Consider the following 20,027-nt stretch of genomic DNA (forward strand, 5'->3'; position numbering starts at 1 on the left):
TCTCTATTTTTATTCAACACAATTTGACTCCACACAAATATGACTCGTTCAGGGACTGTAACCCTCTTGTACCGGAGAGGACAAAGAAAAGAAAAGACACACCACACTCCTCTCTATTTTTATTCAACACAATCTGACTCCACACAAATATTACTTGTTTAGAGACTAACTATTTTGAGGACACTTAACCTCAGGGAATTTAACAATTTTGAGGACACTTAACCTCAGGGACTTTAACAATTTTGAGGACACTTAACCTCTTTGAGGACACTTAACCTCAGGGAATTTAACTATTTTGAGGACACTTAACCTCAGGGACTGTAACCCTTTTGAGGACACTTAACCTCAGGGACTGTAACCCTTTTGAGGACACTTAACCTCTTTGAGGACACTTAACCTCAGGGACTTTAACCCTTTTGAGGACACTTAACCTCAGGGACTTTAACAGTTTTGAGGACACTTAACCTCAGGGACTGTAACCCTTTTGAGGACACTTAACCTCTTGGAGGACACTTAACCTCAGGGACTTTTACAGTTTTGAGGACAGTTAACCTCTTTGAGGACATTTAACCTCAGGGAATTTAACTATTTTGAATCATAAAAACGGTTGATTTCCCACTGTTGATTTGACTAGGTACGATGAAACATAGTAATCGTCTAAATTTGGTTCTCAGTTCCGAATAGCAGTACTTTGAATTAACAGGTGTCTGCTTACTTTTTTTTCATGTTGAGACGCCTCTGACGATTACGTCTGCCTCCTCGTACCGGTGTATGGGTCTCTCTCCCGATCCATCGGTCGGGCCGGAACCCTCTGGACTCCCTCTTTTCAGCGTCGGGGTCACCAGTTGAAGGACTCAAATTCTTTGTGTCTATTCCAATATGTAATGATGGTATTCAATGACACAAATCTGTGTTCTAGAAAGATTGGTCTGGAGTCGCAGAGGTCCGATAATATCAGCTTTAATGCAGAAGTTGGAAATCAACAAGTACAGAGCTCTTGGGTTGTCTACGTTTCCCTACCCGCAACAGAGTTTTGGGCTGGTTTACGAAGTCCAACTCGTTATCTGTCCCTCCCCAGCATATATTTATACAGTGCAATTAAAACAGAAAGATGAAGAGGGTTGAGCTTGTTCTCTCGTGCATCAGGGAGTTGTTCTTGCCTACGCGTCCCACCTGCTCGGGTGTCATCTCCACCCGGTTTCAAGGTTGTTTCTGAAAATGAAGAGATAGAGACACAAAGAACAGCCTGCTTCCCACACCCAGTGTGAGACCCAATGTTTAAGCCTGAGCACACTTCTAAGTTCATAAGACAGAACTTTAACCCTCGTGCTGCCTTCGGGTCACATGACCCAAAGGTTCATAACGAACCATCGTTGTGTTTACCCAATTTTACCCAATACAAAAACAAATAAAAATTGTTTTCTTTTAACCATTCCAATGTGGGGGGGAGACAGCCCGACAGTTAAAAGAAAATGCTTCACTTCATTTTTGTATGAGGTAAATTTGTCGCAATACGACGGTGGGTCACAATGACTGATGGGTCAGAATGACCCGAAGATAACACAAGGGTTAATAAGCACAATGCATAACTTTACTAAGCACAATATATTATTTAGTATACAGTCAGTAAAGAGGTTATTGGAGCCTATAAAAGTCTGATGCCTTCAACTATTTCTTTAATGGGAGTCAACATGACGGCCACAAAGACCTAGACCAGCTGCCTGCATACTAAAAGCAACGGGGAGCATAGCATAGGCTATCTGGTTACTTGTTGAATAACTGCTGTGAAATTTAGGTAATTAATAAACGCACCGATAAATGTTCAATATGATCTGTTGTTTTTACATCACCCACCTGTCATTTCTGAACCCAGTGTATGGGTCGAGGGTTAAAAAAACAGGTGGATATGAGAGTTAAGGCCGATTTATACTTCTCTGTTTTTACGGAGACGGACACAGGGAACGCCCTCTCCGACGAGGAATTCCCTCTCCGAGCCCCTCGGAGAGCTCTACGTGCACCTCCTGATTTTCCTGACTATCCGTCTGTCCGTCCGTCATTTTACGGATACCCCTTGGCTGTGATTGGTCCGTATTAAGAACCGCTTGCGTCAGGGGCGGGGTTGCCGTGATAAACAGGACGAACAGAATCCTTTGACCGCCATTGCTGTAAGTTTGTACAATTCATATTTCAGCTAAACAGTACATATAAATCAGCATCTGAATAAAAATGTGACGAGAAATGGGCAGTGTAGTTGCTGAAAATGTGCGTATTTTATTGATGAAACGGCTAATTTGTAAATTTTCTCCGACTTCTTGATAACCTAGGTAAATAAACACTCGACGACGACTTACAAAAAAACGTTGCGCCACCTACTCTTCTGGCGGTGAATTGTTTTCAGCACCCACAGCCTTCGGAGTACTATAAATTCAACCAATCCGTCCGACTCCGTCCGTCCGTAACGGAGTCGGAGAAGTATAATTCGGCCTTTAGCCATAGCCTCCCAGACAGCAAAATGTGTTTGGGCCAGATTTGGACCAGGTCTTCATTTGGTGCAGATCCGCTAAACGGACCTGGACCGGGCTCATCCTTTCCAACGGCCCAATACCGGATCAGGTTGGAATTACGGATCAGAGACAGATCTGGGCCAGAAGTGGCCCAGTACAGTTATTAATGCCATGACGTGTGGTGTGGATCTGGCCCAGATCCGCGACTCACATCAAGGCAGTAGCGGTTAGAACTGAAACTGTACTGTAGCGAGTGGTACGTGACAGTGGAGCGAGTGGTACGTGACAGTAGCTAGTGGTACATGCCAGTGCCTCCACTGGCACGTGACAGTGGCTAGTGGTACGTGACAGTGCCTCCACTGGTACGTGCCAGTGGAGCTAGTGGTACATGCCAGTGCCTCCGCTGGTACATGACAGTAGCTAGTGGTACGTGACAGCGCCTCCACTGGTACATGACAGTTACTGTTCTGTTGATAGTGGTACGCAAGTGTCTCGTGGCAGTTGCATTGGGTGTCTTGCAGCTTTTGTTTACTGTCGTGTAACTGCCCCGCGGCCATTTTAGAATAGGAGAACAGGCTATAAACTTTTATTTTAAAAAATTAGTTCAACTGTTCGTGCTAACAGACTCCAAACCATACTTTTGATGTCTCACTACAAGCTCACCATACAAAGTAGTCGATTTAGACATTATATTGCATATAGTGTAATGGTGTGACCAGTAATGTAGACTTGTACACACGTAATGAATTAGTAACAAATTATTTTACTCAGAGTAACTGAATTTAAGCGTGCACATGAGCCACCGTTGTAGACTCTCGTCTGTAATGCACATCGTTGTGTTGTTATCAGCGCCTACTAGTGGCGTATATCATTAATTTTAATAACTGAAGTCAATATAGGTAGCCTACATTTGCACTTCGATACTCTGAGTAAATATAGTTGTTAATAATAGTTAATTATTTTCATATGAAGCACCTTGTCAATAAATGACACCCTATGATTGCAAATGTACTTTCTAGGTATTATACATATTGGAAACTACAAACTCTCCTCGATACAAATCTGTTCAAATCACTCAGATATCTTTATCACATCTGAAGTTACATCATTTTAAAGTCGACCTGTGTCAAAAAGTGATATGGGAGAAAATCCTTTTGTTCGTCGACATTGTGAATGTAAATGTCAGTTTAAGTATAGGCTACATTAATAACTTCTCAGCAAGTTATTTCATTGATCAGTTTTTATGGGCTGCTGCAGCACTCAAAAGAGCAGGCAAACTAAGCATTTGATTTGACATGGCCTTGAAAATCTTGCTAGCTGACATGTCCAAAAACCGTTGAAATTAATCATATACTTTTTGTACATTACAATAAAGTTTACGGTGTTAACTATACAAAACATCAAAAATCTCAATTTTGACAGAAAACGATTTTCGATATTTTATGGCTTATAGCCAACAATGAGCGGCCGCGACATCCACGGGTCTCCGCAGGCCGCCACACATACTTAAAAAATTCTATTCTAAAATGGCTGCGGGGCAGTTAGGCTACATGACAGTAGACAAAAGCTGCAAGACATCCAATGCAACTGCCACAAGACACTTGCGTACCACTATCAACAGAACAGTAACTGTCATGTACCAGTGGGGGCGCTGTCACGTACCACTAGCTACTGTCATGTACCAGCGGAGGCACTGGCATGTACCACTAGCTACTGTTACGTACCACTAGCTCCACTGGCACGTACCACTAGGTGCCAGTAGAGGCGCTGTCACGTACCACTAGCTACTGTCATGTACCAGCGAAGGCACTGGCATGTACCACTAGCTACAGTCACGTACCACTTGCTCCACTGGCACGTACCACTAGGTGCCAGTAGAGGCACTGGCACGTACCACTAGCCACTGTCACATACCACTAGCTACAGTACAGTACAGTTTCGGTTCTAACTGCCTCTCCATCAAGGGCTCATCTGGCCCTGGTCTGTGGCTATCAGACAATTAAGGGCCAAACAAATACCCACGCAATTTGTAATTTTCAAACGTTTTATTTTTTATTTTAAACAGGTAAAATAGAACATTACAGCATAAAAAAACATTTGTTACGGGAATATGCACCGGTTCATTTAAATTTAATTTCATAGTGTATTGATGTTGAAGATTATATGTGTATAATACAGTGAGACTTTGGATATGGTACTGACGTCCGAAATAGTTAATGTATTTGGACGTGAGAAGTGGGCGCTAGCAGTAGCTAGCAGCGATCACCGCAGTGTACTAGCAGCTAGGCTAGCTACAGACAAAAGAGTGGGTATAGTGGCTAGCGCTAACATGGCTACGATGTTGCAGCTAACACACAATGGACATTATATTCAACAATGTTGGTAAATAATAAGCAAAGATAACCGTTTTGGCCTTCTGTTCACATTAGTTGTGGATGTTTAAAAGAGCCTACTGTACCAGCTAACCGTAGCTATGCTACTAGCTTGTCTAGCACGTAGCCTACCTCTGAGGTTGTCAGAATGTGGTGTAAACTAAGTTTGTAAACTTTTATGTTTAATATAAATATTTAACAGACTAACATGACATCAACACCAGTTTACTTTAACATTTTTACTTAGGCCTACTAATAAAGCACTTACCAACAATCACAAATCACAACAATCACAAAGACGGTACAGCCTGCGGTCTTCCACTGCAGTCAGATAGAGTGGCAGGTTTATGCGGGGGGGAAAGCGTTCCGTTAGTTGTGGCGCGTCCGGTCTGCGCAGCTCCGGCCCACACCCGCCGGGCGGACTCGATTCAGTTGTGGCGCGTTTGGTCTGCGCAGCTCCCGCGGATCCTGCCCACACCCGCCGGGCGGACTCGATTCAGTTGTGGAGCGTTTGGTCTGCGCAGCTCCCGTGGATCCGGCCCAGAGCCATAGAAAAAGATTTGTTATCATATTTGTATATGGCTCTGATCCAGCCCACACCCGCCGGGCGGACTCGATTCAGTTGTGGCACGTCTGGTCTGCGTAGCTGCCCCGGATCGGCGCCGCAACCGCCGGACAGAATGTCACAGCCAGAATTGCTATAGAGGTCTGGCGCAAATTTGGTGCAGATCTGCATAGTGAGTGCAACTGCTGCGCGAATCAGCTGATTCGAAAACGGATCTGGCACAGATGTAAATGCTGTCTGGTACGGTGTTCATTTTAGGACATCCTCAGATCTCAGACTCAAGTGTCAGACTCAAACGAAAAGGTGTCAAGTCTCAGACCAAAAGTCGTCAGACTCAGGCGAAACGGCTCCAGTCTCAGAAAAACCTCTGTCATTCTCAGACAAAACGCTCTCAAACCAAACGCCATCATTCTCAGACAAAACGCTCTCAAACCAAACAACGTCATTCTCAGACAAAACGCTCTCAAACTAAACTGCGTCATTCTTGTTTGTAGTATCCATGGCAACCAGAGGACTACACACGGGTTTACTTTACACGAGTGAACTAGCTTGCAGAAAACAACTATTTCGTAGTATATCAAAAGTAAGTTCTTGCTGTACCAGTTAACAGAAACAACACCATGGTATTCCCTTTAAAAGCTGCTACTTTAGCTAATTCAGAAAGCTAGTCAACAGCTCCCTCATCTAGCTAGCTTTGACAATTTTTTTTTTTGACAATGTTTAGTTTGAGGGCATTTTGTCTGAGAATTATGTCGTTTGGTTTGAGAGCGTTTTGTCTGAGAATGACGCCGTTTGGTTTGAGAGCGTTTTGTCTGAGAATGATGTCGTTTGGTTTGATAGCGTTTTGTCTGAGAATGACGCCGTTTAGTTTGAGAGCGTTTTGTCTGAGAATGACGCCGTTTAGTTTGAGAGCGTTTTGTCTGAGAATGATGTTGTTTGGTTTGAGAGCGTTTTGTCTGAGAATTACACTGTTTAGTTTGAGAGCGTTTTGTCTGAGAATTACACTGTTTAGTTTGAGAGCGTTTTGTCTGAGAATGACAGAGATTTTTCTGAGACTGAATCCGTTTCGCCTGAGTCTGACGACTTTTGGTCTGAGACTTGACGCCTTTTCATTTGAGTCTGACACTTGAGTCTGAGATCTGAGAATGTCCTAAAATGAACACCGTAGTCTGGGCTACTACGCATGCAGTGTCAGATCCACAAACGAGTTATCTCTACTGAAGTATATTTATTGCTCAGGTGGATCCCTTGCCTGTTGAGCTAATTCATTTCAGTAACCTAAGAAAGGACACATCGCCACTGATGCTAAGCATGATTTGAAATTCCCTTCCATGACAAGTTATAGCCTACACCCCAAACCACCTTTTTAAAGCACTAACCCAGATAGCAAACTTCATTAAAACTACGCTGAATCAACATCCGATGTTGACCAATCATCATTTTTCACCCTTATTTAATATTGAAACAACGTTGAAAAACCAACGCGATTCTAACAGTATTTCCACCAATATTACTATTGAAACAACGTTGAAAGATCAACAAGCTATTCTTTACAGCAGCAACCCACTAGTCCTGTTTTTACAGGAAATTTAAACTTGTTGACAACTTGTTCTTCCCCAATCTCGACGAACAGCCAAACACAGCAAAAAAAATTGCCACAGTTGCTGCAGTTACACTTGCTCACTTATACTTCTAAACTATGGAGGATTATAGGGGCCAAAACTAAATAAATAAATACTTGGATAAATAAATAATTATATAACACAAAGCTTAAATAAATGACTAATTATATAATGAAATGCCTAATTGACATACAAAATATATAAATTACAAATTAAATGAGACACTAAATATATAAATGTAGTAGTGTCACTAGAATGGCCATAACAAAAGATCATATTTCAAATCTGTCTGCTGTTCTACATTGCCCACACAATTATATATATAAATATATATCAACTCTAACATGGCCTGTATCTTGTATCGAAAGTGCTCGAAAATTAGCTTGTCTAATGTATGGTGGACTGAGAACATATTTGTTAGTCAAAGCAGAGCGAGCGGATGTCGTGGGAGAATTCCTACTGTGTTAGATTTACTGCTTCAAATTGAAAACGGAGAATATATTTAGAGTAAAGACAATTTACTTAACATCTGTGTTCAATATCGTCAATTAAAAGTAAAAACCTTCCAGTTACGAAGCGTTTGTTCGTAGGATTAACGCCAGCTGCAGCAAACACTTACCCCAGCCCCGGTTTGGCTGTTCGTGACGGTCAGCTATGAGAGTCTTGAGCCTCGATTTTTGTAGATTTCTGTGAAACTAGCTAAAATAAAAACGATCTAGCTAGATTATGTACACTTTAAGCTCAATGTACCTTGTTTGGCCAATTTGGTAGATTGTGGAAAAGAAGTCGAAACGTTTTTAGTTATGGAGAGCCATCGCGCTAGCTTGATTCTAAGAGAGAATAACAGAAATGTAGCTAGAATCCACACCTCAAACAAGTTAACCTAGACGCAAAACTATACGTCCAATCCATAAAAATAAGGATATTTTCCGAGACCCAAGACTCTGCCGAAACCAGAGATGTCCTTTATTTGTCTGTGCGGTCAGAAATAAGACTCTACCGGCAGTTTCAAAATAACCCTAAACTAGAAATATTTTTTCAACGACATCCGAAGCTCAGGTCTCCACTCTAAGCGTTTCAGTCTGCACTCTAGGGTTTCACGTACACACCCATGTAAATCTCAGAAACGGCTTGAAAAAGTCATGAAACATAATCAGTGATATTGAAAAAAGTTGAATAGATATCAAAGCTGAATTATTTAAAAATAGTTTAGGGGTTTGTCAACTTTTTAAAGTTTAAATGGTGGCTCTAGCTGAAAGATTGAGGAAGAAGAAGGATTTGGAAGTTGAAGAAGTTTAAAGAAGTTTGAGAGGATTTGAAAGAAAACTCCATTGGAAACCCATGTTAAAATATTATGAATATTGATTTATATTAATTCAAGCATAAAAGGTACAACGCTGAAAAGTCACAGCACCCATGGCCTGAAACTGCTGAATTTTTTGATAGCTGAACGGTTTTAATAGCTGAAGATTTGAAGGCACTGAAAGGTGCCACGGAAGAAATAGAAGATAAATAATAAAAACTACAAAGTGCATTTCCTGCAGAAAATGCGTTGGAATGCTGAAAGATGAATTATTTGTTTTTAAATTGCTGAAAATAGGCTACAGAATTAGAAAATACCTGCAAGCTGAAAGCTGAAATGAATTTCAAAAATGTGTGAGTCACACAAAAGAGGCAGTGTGGAAGCTAAACTGCATCATCTAACAAAGCTAAGTGCTTAAATACAATGCGGGAGAATAAGTTTGAATGTTGTGAAGCAATCGAAGAAATAGTAGAATTTCAAGAGGCAGTGTGGAAGCTGAACTGCATCATCTAACAAAGCTAAGAGCTTAAATAGACTACAATGGAGGAGAAGCTGAAAGCTGAACTGTTAAACTGTAGAAGTAGTATATTCGTTTTAGTAGCTGAAATTATAGTGCTCTTAGTCTTTTAATGAGAGGAGTTGACTGAATAGCTCTGTCTTGTGACTCCACTAATCAGCTAATACAAATCACCTGCGTGAGAGACTGAGTGGTGCGTGTGTCATTGCCACGGTGATGGTGCAGCTATGATTGCTAACGCGCTGAGGGCAGAGAATAACAGAAATGTTGCTAGAATCCACACCTCAAACACGTTAACCTAGACGCAAAACTATACGTCCAATCCAAAAAATAAGGATATTTTCCGAGACCCAAGACTCTGCCGAAACCAGAGATGTATTTTATATGTCTGTGCGATCAGAAATACAACTCTACCGGCAGTTTCAAAATCCTGTTCTTTTTGCTTTCTCTGACAAATTTGTCCCAACATTTGCATTAGTCTCTATGGGGCTTGAGACAGACTTTGTCTCACTCTCGGGCTCCTCAAGCAAAAAGTAAATAACTGTGGGTTTCCATACCCATATGAGTCCGACCAGCACAAGCACGGCATCTTTTTGATCCAAAATGAAGCTTGAAAAGTTAATATTGTGGCCGTGAGGGCAAAAGTGCCATTAAAAAAAAATACTGTTTCGGACTCTGCTGTCACTCTGAATTTGCGCAACATTCCAATGCCTTACTCTAGCTCTCTACATAGAAACCCATGTAAATCTCAGAAACGGTTTGAAAAACTCATGAAACATAATCAGTGATATAGAAAAAAGTTGAATAGATATCAAAAAGATGAATTTTTAAAAAATAGTTTAGGATTTTGTCAACATTTTAAAGTTTAAATGGTGGCTCCAGCTGAAAGATTGAGGAAGAAGAAGGATTTGGAAGTTGAAGAAGTTTTAAGAAGTTTGAGAGGATTTGAAAGAAAACTCCATTGGAAAACCATGTAAAAAATATTATGATTTATAATATTGATTTATATTAATTCAAGCATAAGAGGTACAAAGCTGAAAAGTCATAGCACCCATGGCCTGAAACTGCTGAATTTTATGATAGCTGAACGGTTTTAATAGCTGAAGATTTGAAGGCGCTGAAAGGTGCCACGGAAGAAATAGAAGATAAACTAGAAAAGGCTGTTCCTGCGAAACAGCAGTGAGAATGCTGAAAACCTGAATGGGGATAGACCATGCTAAAAAAGCTGAAAATAGTGAAAATTTTGTAGAAAGTTATAAGTTGAAGCTTCAAAGCGCCTGAAAGGTATTTTTGAAAGGGGCAGGAGCTGGACGAAGGCATAAAACTACAGAAAAGAGAAGAACAATGCAAAAAGAGAAATAATTCAGAAGAATTTGAAAATTTTGTAGAAAGTCATTTGCTCAGGTTTCAAAAGGTCTGAAATGTATTTTAGAGAGGACCTGGAGCTAACTGATTAAAATGCTGCTGCAAAAAAGTTATATAATAGTTAGTTATACTATTGTGGGTAGTAAATAAGATCATGCTACATCTAACCAGCGGATCATCTTGCACGTCAAAGTGGTATTTATACAGACTGTATTAACACCGTAGGCGTGAATAATGCATGCATCGTGATTGTCGTCCATCTGTAGCCGAAGCTAAGCTAGAGAGAGGATGCAATGGGAGATTTTATACAGTAAGCCATATCTACTGCTTCAAATTGAAAACGAAGACCATCTTTTGATTAAAGACAAGTTCCTTAACCTCTGTTGTCAATATCGCCAATAAAAAGTAAATACTCTTCAGTTACGAAGCATATGTTTGTAGCTAGGTAACGAATATTATGTCTGGAAAAACGTAGCTAGCTATGTGACTTGGGGGCTATTGCACGAAACCAGGATAAGGGATTAAGTCGGGATATTCAAGTTATCCTGGATGAATTTAGCTTTGACTTGGTTGCACGAAAGCAGGTTGAATTAAACCCAGCCAAGTAACCATGGAGATTTATTCTTTGCAGCTAGCCTGCTCTGGAGCAGGCTAACAGCCAGGCTAAGATTAATTCTGGAGTCTCATGTGTTAAATCAGCTGCCGCTCTGATCCGAAATAAACGTTTTTAACAGATTCTGAATGTGTTCGGATTTATTTTTATTAACATGCATTAGTTGTCACTATTGCTGTCACGAGTTTGATTTTAAACCTTAGCCTACTATTGCAGTTTTTAGATGTTTAGAAATGGTTGACAAAGTTGCAACGGTGATTTCAATAAAGTCAGTGATGAAGGTGATATATAAAGTCCTATTCACCTGTGTTTCTTCTTGCACCATGGCATGCCCATTTCTTAATGACGTGTTGGACGACGAAGCACTGATACTGAGACGTGCTTTCAGACGTGAGAGGGTGTTTCGTGACAGATCTGACCCTTTGGCTTTTTCGGACGAGTACCTGCACGAGAGGTATAGGTTTTCTGGAGATGGGATCCGTTATTTGTGTAGACTGCTGGGTCCCAAAATTCAGCACCGCACAGGGCGAAGCCATGCTCTCACCATCCCACAGATGGTCTGTGTGGCACTGCGCTTTTTCGCAAGCGGCATGTTTTTATATGCCGTGGGAGATGCCGAAACCTTGAATAAAGGTACTATTTGCCGTATGGTCAGAAGTGTGTGTTTGGCACTGAAGTCCTTGGCACACATCTTCATTACCTTCCCTGGCCACAGAAGAATGTGTTACATCAAGGGAGGATTTCCACAAGATTGCAGGTAACATGAATTATAGATGACAAAAAGTGTTACGTTAGAACAGTCACCAAATACTCAGACTATTTTGTGTTACAGGTTTCCCTAATGTCATTGGTGCGCTGGACTGCACACACATCCGAATTAAACGCCCCTCAGGGGCCCATGAGGGAGATTATGTCAATCGAAAATCCTTCCACAGTATCAATGTTCAGGTAAAATTATGTAATTACTGTCAACTAACCAAATATTCTGTGCATTAAATGTGTAATGAATAGGCAACATTGCATCGTTTCAGATGATCTGTGACGCTTCCTGCATGATCACCAATGAGGAGGCAAAGTGGCCTGGGTCTGTCCATGACTCCCGAGTTTTCAGGTCCAGTACCATTTCCCAGCGACTGTCACAAGGTATGCCACACACATTTCACTGATAAACACAATTGCGTCAAAGGTTTAACTTGTGTAGTTGTAATGATTACATTTTGTATTCTCAGGTAAATTCTCTGGTGTTCTTCTGGGAGACAAGGGTTATGCCTGTGAGACATACCTTCTCACTCCACTAGCAGACCCTCAGACAGCAGCACAGCAAGGGTACAATCTTGCCCATGCAAGAACAAGGGGCCGAATTGAAATGGCATTTGGCCTTGTAAAGTCACGTTTTCAGTGTCTCCACCACCTGAGGGTCACCCCAGACAGGGCATGTGACATCACTGTAGCTTGCACTGTCCTACATAATGTTGCCTGTCTGAGGAGAGAAAGGGGTCCTGCACTGGCACCGGAGATTGAGTGGGACAATGCAGCAATCTTCCCAGATAACATAAATGGCAGGCTAGTCAGAGACCAATATATTAATTATTTTACATAAAAAACTTTATTTTCTTGTCCTTCTCAGGCAAGCTGGGGAGAGAGAGAGAGAAAATAAATACATTGTTTTACCGATATGCAAAAGTGTGGATTGAAGTCATTTACTTCTTTTTCTAGTTTCTTTATCTCCAGATCCAGTTTCCTCAGTTTTTTGTTCTTGATTTGTACATCAAGGTCCAGATCCTGGAGACGCCTCTTATTTACAGCAATCTTTGCATCTGCCAGCTCGATTTGCTTTTTTAAATGCTGCGTGTACAGACATCTGACAGTTTGTGAAGTCTGTAAACCATTCATTGATTAGCACAGCAGGAATTGTGCATGATTTAGATTTCCTTTAGCCCATACGTACTATGTTGCCAGGCTGGCTGTCAAGCTGTACTGCGTCTGGATCCTGTTACAAATATATATTATGAGTGCTATATAACTGACTTCTCATGCATTAGGGGCTAAATATGCATTTCCATCGATTTACATGATACCTCAGGCCTTCTGGAATCCAGTGACAAAGTCTCCTCGTCATCCCATATGGCAGAAGTTCCTTCCCCCTGCCATATTGAATAGACTTTTTATTGACAGGATGTGCCAAGCCTTGTGCTTTTAACGAATAATACTCACTGGATCTTCGCCTGGTGGCAGGAGTGTAACTGTGCCCCCGGACACTGCAAGGCAAAACAAGGTCAGACAGTCCACATATGCCCGTATAAATGGGTAATTGTGTTTGATATGCAGTACTGGAAAATGTACCATGGATAAGGAGGGCAGTTTCTGCAGGTGGAACACAGTCTGTCGCTGTCCCACCCTCAATCCCTTCCATCACTGGCCTTCCTCAGCTGGGGTGAAGCCTGGAGCTGGTGGCACTCACCCAGTGCCAGACAAATGAGCCTTCTTCTTAACTGCTAAAATCAGTTTAGATAAAATATGTGAGCAGGCATAGTGTAAGTAATTTCTACATAACATTTGCAAACTGTTAAGGCACTTACCAGACTGCAATTTTTTGTAATATTTAATCTTGACTTGTTGCCACGATCTTTTCTGTCCAGTCATGTTTGTTCTGTATGAACATTAATTGTAGAAAGATATTTAGAATTAGACACATCTTATAGAGATTTGTGCATTTGGTTGTGAAACATATTCTCGCATGGTGTAAGGGTTTGAAATTAGGCCTAGTCTTTAGGGTAAATTTCCAGAGGAATATTAATTCCCTGCTCACTTTTGAGGGAAAGTAGGCTTAATAATAATACATTTTATTTATAGAGTGCTTGGCATGGTAGGCTACTCAAAGAGACGTTACAGTAAAACCAGCACATAAACACAGATAGGCCTACAGATATAAAACCAACACATAAAACAAGCATATTAAAAGCAATTAAAACAGAGTGTACAACTTTCCTAGTAAGTACATATTTTTAAATAGGCTACTTACGCATTCAGTCGGTCAGCGATTGTCTGCCAGGCTTGTTCTCGCTGTTTAATAACGTCTGCCGTATTCCCCTTTTTGCAAATAATATGCTTCACCTCCTCATACATCTCCATTATTAATTTCTGCTCAGCGGGTGAAAAATATGCTGCACGCGTCTTCTCCATTTCTGCATCAGTGAATTTGTGATCGATACCATGGTCTATTTAAGAAATCCGTGAAGGTGCACTTATCCCAACTATGTACACCTGGATTGACATAGTGCCACCTTCTCATCCTGGCTTGGCAAACGTGCAACCGATTCAGCCGCGATGAGTGGATAACACTAAGTCAAGCTGCGCTTTTTCAGTTATCCTGGATATCTTTATTCTACTTTTGTGCAATAGCCCCCTGGTTTCGCCTTATGATGACAGTCGTAGTGTCACTAGAATGGCCATAACAAAAGATCATATGTCAAATCTGTCTGCTGTTCTACATTGCCCACACAATTAGACATGTTAGAGTTGATATATATATATGGCCTATATCTTGTATCGAAAGTGCTCGAAAATTAGCTCGTCTAATGTAGCTATGGTGGACTGAGAACATATTTGTTAGTCAAAGCAGAGCGAGCGGATGTCGTGGGAGAATTCCTACTGTGTTAGATTTACAGCTTCAAATTGAAAACGGAGAAGATATTTACAGTAAAGACAATTTACTTAACATCTGTGTTCAATATCGTCAATTAAAAGTAAAAACTTTCCAGTTACGAAGCGTTTGTTCATAGGATTAACGCCAGTTGCAGCAAACACTTACCCCAGCCCCTGTTTGGCTGTTCGTGACGGTCAGCTGCTCTGACAGTCTTGAGCCTCGATTTTTGGCAGATTTCTGTGAAACTTGCTAAAATAAAAACGATGTAGCTAGATTATGTACAATTTATGCGCAATGTACATACCTTGTTTGGCCAATTTGGTCGATTGTGGAAAAGAAGTCGAAACGTTTTTAGTTATGGAGAGCCATCGCGCTAGCTCGATTATAAGAGAGAATAACAGAAATGTAGCTAGAATCACACCTCAAACAAGTTAACCTAGACGCAAAACTATACGTCCAATCCAAAAAATAATTATATTTTCCGAGACCCAAACTCTGCCGAAACCATAGATATCCTTTATATGACTGTGCGGTCAGAAATACAACTCTTGGCAGTTTCGAAAACGTGTATATGACTGTGCGGTCAGAAATACAACTCTTGGCAGTTTCGAAAACGTGTACCCAATTCTGCTTTCATGGTGCGTGTCTGTTTGGTTGCCACGGTGATGGCGCAGCTGTGATAGCTAAGGAGGTAGGCAGAGAGAAAAACGAACATTTACCTAGCATCCACACCTCAAACAAGTTGACCTAGACGCAAAACTACACGTCCAATCAATAAAATGAGGATATTTTCCGAGACCCAAGACTCTGACGAAACTAGAGATGTCCTGTATATGTCTGTGCGGTCAGAAATATGTCTCTACCGGCAGTTTCGAAATCGACTTCCTTCTTGCTTTCTCTGACGGATTTTACCCACCTCTCCATTGAAGTTAGTGAGATAATTTGAAAGGATGCTCTCGCTTCAAGGCTCATAGCTGAAAATCTGAAAGTGTGAGCTCTTTAGTAGTTACATTGGCTGAAAGAAGACAATGTTTCCTACATTTTAAGGTATAACTTGTTTATGTAAGTTAAACTATATGAACGTTAGAGGAATTTGTTTGACAATTTAGTTGAATATCAGAAAAAGAGCAGCCAGCAGAGTGTGCTTGCTGCTCATTCATAAAAATCAAGAAGGAGCAAACATTTTAATGCATTTCAAACTGTCATAATTCAAAATTGGCTGAATATTTGAAAAAGCTGAATCATTTGGGAATAGCTGAATGTCTTGTGAACATTTTAAAGATCCTGTAAATTAAATTCCTTGTTTTGCTTCTAAGTACATTATATACGTGTGAAATTAGTCCCTGAAAGCATGTGCAAAGCGCTAAAACTTTGTCACACTGAAATGTGGAGTTAAACCGAAGAACAGTTTCTCTTCCGTTTTCAGATCAGGTTTTAATGGGCGGAGCCCAAAAATGCCCTATCTACGTCATTTCGCCCTATCTACGTCAGATCACTGAATGGCTCCTCCTGCTGTACTGTTATTGTAGCCTACATCAGCTAGCTAGCTAGCTTCAGGATGTCTCCCACCACCCGCAACTGCATCTTCCCTGGATGCAAGAACTACAGCTGCGCTGCAACGCCATTTAAGTTCACTATTGCTAATGAAAGGAAAAATAGGTGGATAGATTTTGTGAAGAGACACGCTCATGGAAAGCTTCGGATAAACTCCAACTCTGCACTGACCATTTCACAGCGGACAGTTTTAACATGGACCAGAGACAGACGGGGTTCACCAACACACGGCTTCTCTTGCAGCGCGGAGCCGTACCGAGCATCGCCCCTCCGGCCGTTCATCCTCCGGTCGCACCTGGACCATCCACCGCCGCCAGCAGTTCATCACTCAGTTCTGTGTGCTTGTTATAATTATACTAGATAACCTTTCCAGAGGTATCTCTGCTATGAGTTAGTGCAAACCACTAAATTGATATTAGGCTACTCGGTGTAGAATGATGGTATTTTGGTGAAATGGTAGCTAATGTGTTAGAAGTAGCCTAGTTGGAGAGCTCACTGTCTGCTGTCTCTGGTGTCCATTTTTACTGTTACAGCTCAGGGGAACATTTCATTTATATGCATCTGCATGTTTCACTCATTGAACAAATAAATACTAATTCTATACGGTTTTGTTCGGCTTGACATAGCGTCCATTATCTGGGTCGGAGGTCGGCACTAGGCAGCGAGGGGCGTAGCTTCAGCTCCTTCAGGCGACACGCCCCCCCAGTCTCAAGGAGAGAAGACTGCTGATTTTTTCACGATTTCAAAGCCTAATTTAACATACTTGTCGGTGTTATTTTTTCATTCGAATTTGGATGGGTAGTTAATATCACATTATTCTGTGATGTGGCAAACTTAAAACTCGTTTCCAGGTCCACTTTACAGGATCTTTAAAGGTTGAATGGTGTCTCTAGCTGAAAGTATGCTAAGTAGTTACGTTTGAAAGAGGAGGAAGCTTTTTAATGATTTGAAAGGATTTACCATTACTTTTAATGGGAGAAAAAAAAAGTATAAAAGTGAGAAATACCAAAAGTCATAGCCAACATCTCCTGAAGCAGCTGAACGTTTTGATACAAAAATTGTAGGAATCGGTGAAAGTATGCAGAACTAGTTAAAGGCCAAAAAATGGCGGAAGAACTAAGAAGTTGATATAATAATAATAAAGAGAAACAGGAAAATAATAGTGAGAATGCATTCTCACTATAAGTTGAATAAAGATTCAAAGAACAATACTTGGAATGCTGAATAAGTTGAATAAAGATTCAAAGAACAATACTTGGAATGCTGAAGCAGTATTCCAACAATAAAGATTCAAAGAACAATACTTGGAATGCTGAAGCAGCATTCCAACAATAATAATAAAGAGAAACAGGAAAACAATAGTGAGAATGCTTAACAGCATTCTCACAATAATAATAATATATATGTGAGAGAACAAAGGTTGTGCCCTTGCCGAAGGCAAAGCACACCCAATGATATAAATACGATTAGTCTTGCCTTCAGAAGCTTTTGTTAAACACACCCATTATTCTTTTTTTTAATTGTGTCATCAAGCCAGACTGCTTTTGTGGGACAATGAAGGTCCTCAGTGACTGTTTCACCCCCACTTATATCTGATGGAAACATCTTGTATATAGGCCTAGTTCTGTTAATAAGCCCCTTTCAAAGGCAAATGTTAAATAAAGTATATTTTAGACACACTTTTCAAGCTTTTATTTATTACATTATTTCCAAGTCTTGTTAGATCACGTTATATCCATTAACAGGTGTTTGGTTTTGTAGAACATATAAAACACAGGCCACATTTCAACACTGATATGTAAATTGAAGGCAGTGTGAATTTCGTGGCATTTAGTTTGAAAATACAGTTGACAGTAAGCTATGGTAAGTCTGCATTATGGAAGATTTCTGTTACCAAAATAACTATTGAGCTTTCTTTGCCTGGTGAGAACAACGACGGAGCTAGGTGTTCATGTTAACAGTTTATTTAATCCGATACAATGCGTTGGAAATCATACTCAAATCACAAGAAAAAAAGCAACATATGTGATGAGTTCCATCTAGAATAGCCCTATATTTAGCCCTATAGCCTATTTCTAACAACCAAGTGAAAGGAATACTATACAATGACAGCATACATTTAAGTTTGCATCATGTCTCTGATTCTTATCGGACTTGTACCCCATTCTGCCACTGCAATGCCTTAGCTCACACGCTCCCAACCACATAAATCTATGCTCGCCACTGGCTGTCGCAAAGTATGACGTGTACAGCTAGTTGCAAGCGTGCACGAGGTCTCGAATCTAGGGCAAAAAAGAGCCACTGTTTACAGCTAGACCGGAAGAGTCGGAAGTGGAAAGATGGCGCGGTCCAGTTTTGCGCTCTCGCTTGCCTCACTGCGCCACTGAGCACTTTTCATAGAAATGAATGGGGACGCCATCTTGGAAGACAAAAGTTGCTTCCTCTAGTTATATTAACTCTATAATATGCATTCACGGGAGTGTCAAGGGGAAAGTGGGAGTTTCCCATAAAGAGATGAGAGGGGATGCGTAACGTGCGCCTAATTATGTATTCCGCGGTATTAGGCCGCAAGGTGAACCACGAAAAGTATTTTAGAAAATGATTCCCGCTCCACAGTCTGGCATCTACACAATCTTTAGCTCATAAAAAAGAACGAGTCGTGCTAAGCAACCCAAAAAAAAAAAGTGTCCTTAATCTGTTATTCCTTATTCTGTTTTGTACAGTTTTATAGATCATATTTCATATTTTTCATGACGATTGTTTTTATGGTTGATCAGTGTTTTCATTTGTGGAAGAATGAATGAATGTTACAACAACGACATAAGTCTGTCTGTCTGTCCCCCCACCCCAGGTTAATGTAATAGCCTAGTTTAATAACTAATGTAATATTGCACATATTTTCGTACTATTTCCCTAAAGCAATAAGGTTAGGCTAGAGAGCTTCCACTCATAAAGTATGTTCTAAATGGCATAAATGCTGCCAATTATTAATTGACATATTAATAATTGACGTTGGTCAGTAGCCTAGTCTATACATTAAGGTACTCGAAAGCATGTACATTGTCTGCTTCATTTGAGCTTGATAGGCTAAGCATTCTGTAGCAAATAATAACAATAAACCCACTATTTATTAATTAAAACTTCTTCTGCATAGTAATGCACCGAAAATACAAACGTAAGCAAAGGCAGAAATCGCTATCGAATCAACAGACATGTGCAATTTAGCTAGCAGGGGAATAATGAAACAACGAAGATCACCAGTTAACTTAATTTAAATTAGCAAGAATATAGACTAATACAATAACAGGCGTACATTAACTGACAAGTTAGCTATACGACTTCTCAAAGACGCACAATCTCAACTGCAGTGTGAAGCGCGTATCCATGCTATTCTCCGACATGCACTCTAACAATCACATAGACGTCCTAAAATTTTGTACAGCCCTATTTCTGATACTATGGTGGCAGAAATGTAGTCGTGGCGGGCCGCCACGGCAAAATAAACATAGAGGAAACACTGTAACGTGCAAGGTCCCATCCTCTATTTGACAACCATATCCATCCATGTTGACAAAAAGCAGCTACCTTATTGGTGTAGAAGGATCACGTGTCAGTTTAGAAGTGGGGACAAAGACAGTTTCAAGGAGTCGAAGAACAGGTTTAGCAAGGCGGTGAGGGAGGCTAAACGACTGTACTCAGAGAGACTAAAACACCAATTCTCTGCAAACGACTCTGCTTCTGTCTGGAGAGGGCTCAGGCAGATTACCAACTACAAGCCCAGAGCCCCCCACTCCACTAACGACTCCCGCCTGGCCAACGACCTGAATGAGTTCTACTGCAGATTTGAAAGACAATTGGACAGTCCTGAACTACCCCTTCCCACCCAGGAGGCCTCCAACCTCCCCCCCTCTACAGTGACGACTCTCTCTATTCAGGAGGGTGAAGTTAACAGACTTTTCAAGAGGC

The 20,027-nt window shown here is 40.8% G+C and overlaps 1 protein-coding gene and 1 long non-coding RNA gene across 2 annotated transcripts; one reads left to right on the plus strand and one right to left on the minus strand.

The window, feature by feature from the left end:
• The first annotated feature begins 11,184 nt into the window (after window positions 1-11,184).
• On the plus strand, window positions 11,185-12,796 carry LOC136943597 (putative nuclease HARBI1). The gene is given in 5 exon segments (XM_067236972.1): window positions 11,185-11,595; window positions 11,597-11,618; window positions 11,694-11,809; window positions 11,893-12,004; window positions 12,091-12,796. Coding segments are annotated over 5 exon segments (1,032 nt in total). The 3' UTR covers window positions 12,462-12,796.
• LOC136943598 (uncharacterized) lies at window positions 12,477-12,962 on the minus strand. The gene is made up of 3 exons (XR_010876695.1): window positions 12,940-12,962; window positions 12,810-12,851; window positions 12,477-12,493 (listed from the first exon to the last, which is right to left on the minus strand). It is a non-coding gene; the product is annotated as an uncharacterized lncRNA (long non-coding RNA).
• Window positions 12,963-20,027: the final 7,065 nt, after the last annotated feature.

Source organism: Osmerus mordax, chromosome 5 (genome assembly GCF_038355195.1).
Source record: "Osmerus mordax isolate fOsmMor3 chromosome 5, fOsmMor3.pri, whole genome shotgun sequence".
Lineage (NCBI taxonomy): Eukaryota > Metazoa > Chordata > Actinopteri > Osmeriformes > Osmeridae > Osmerus > Osmerus mordax.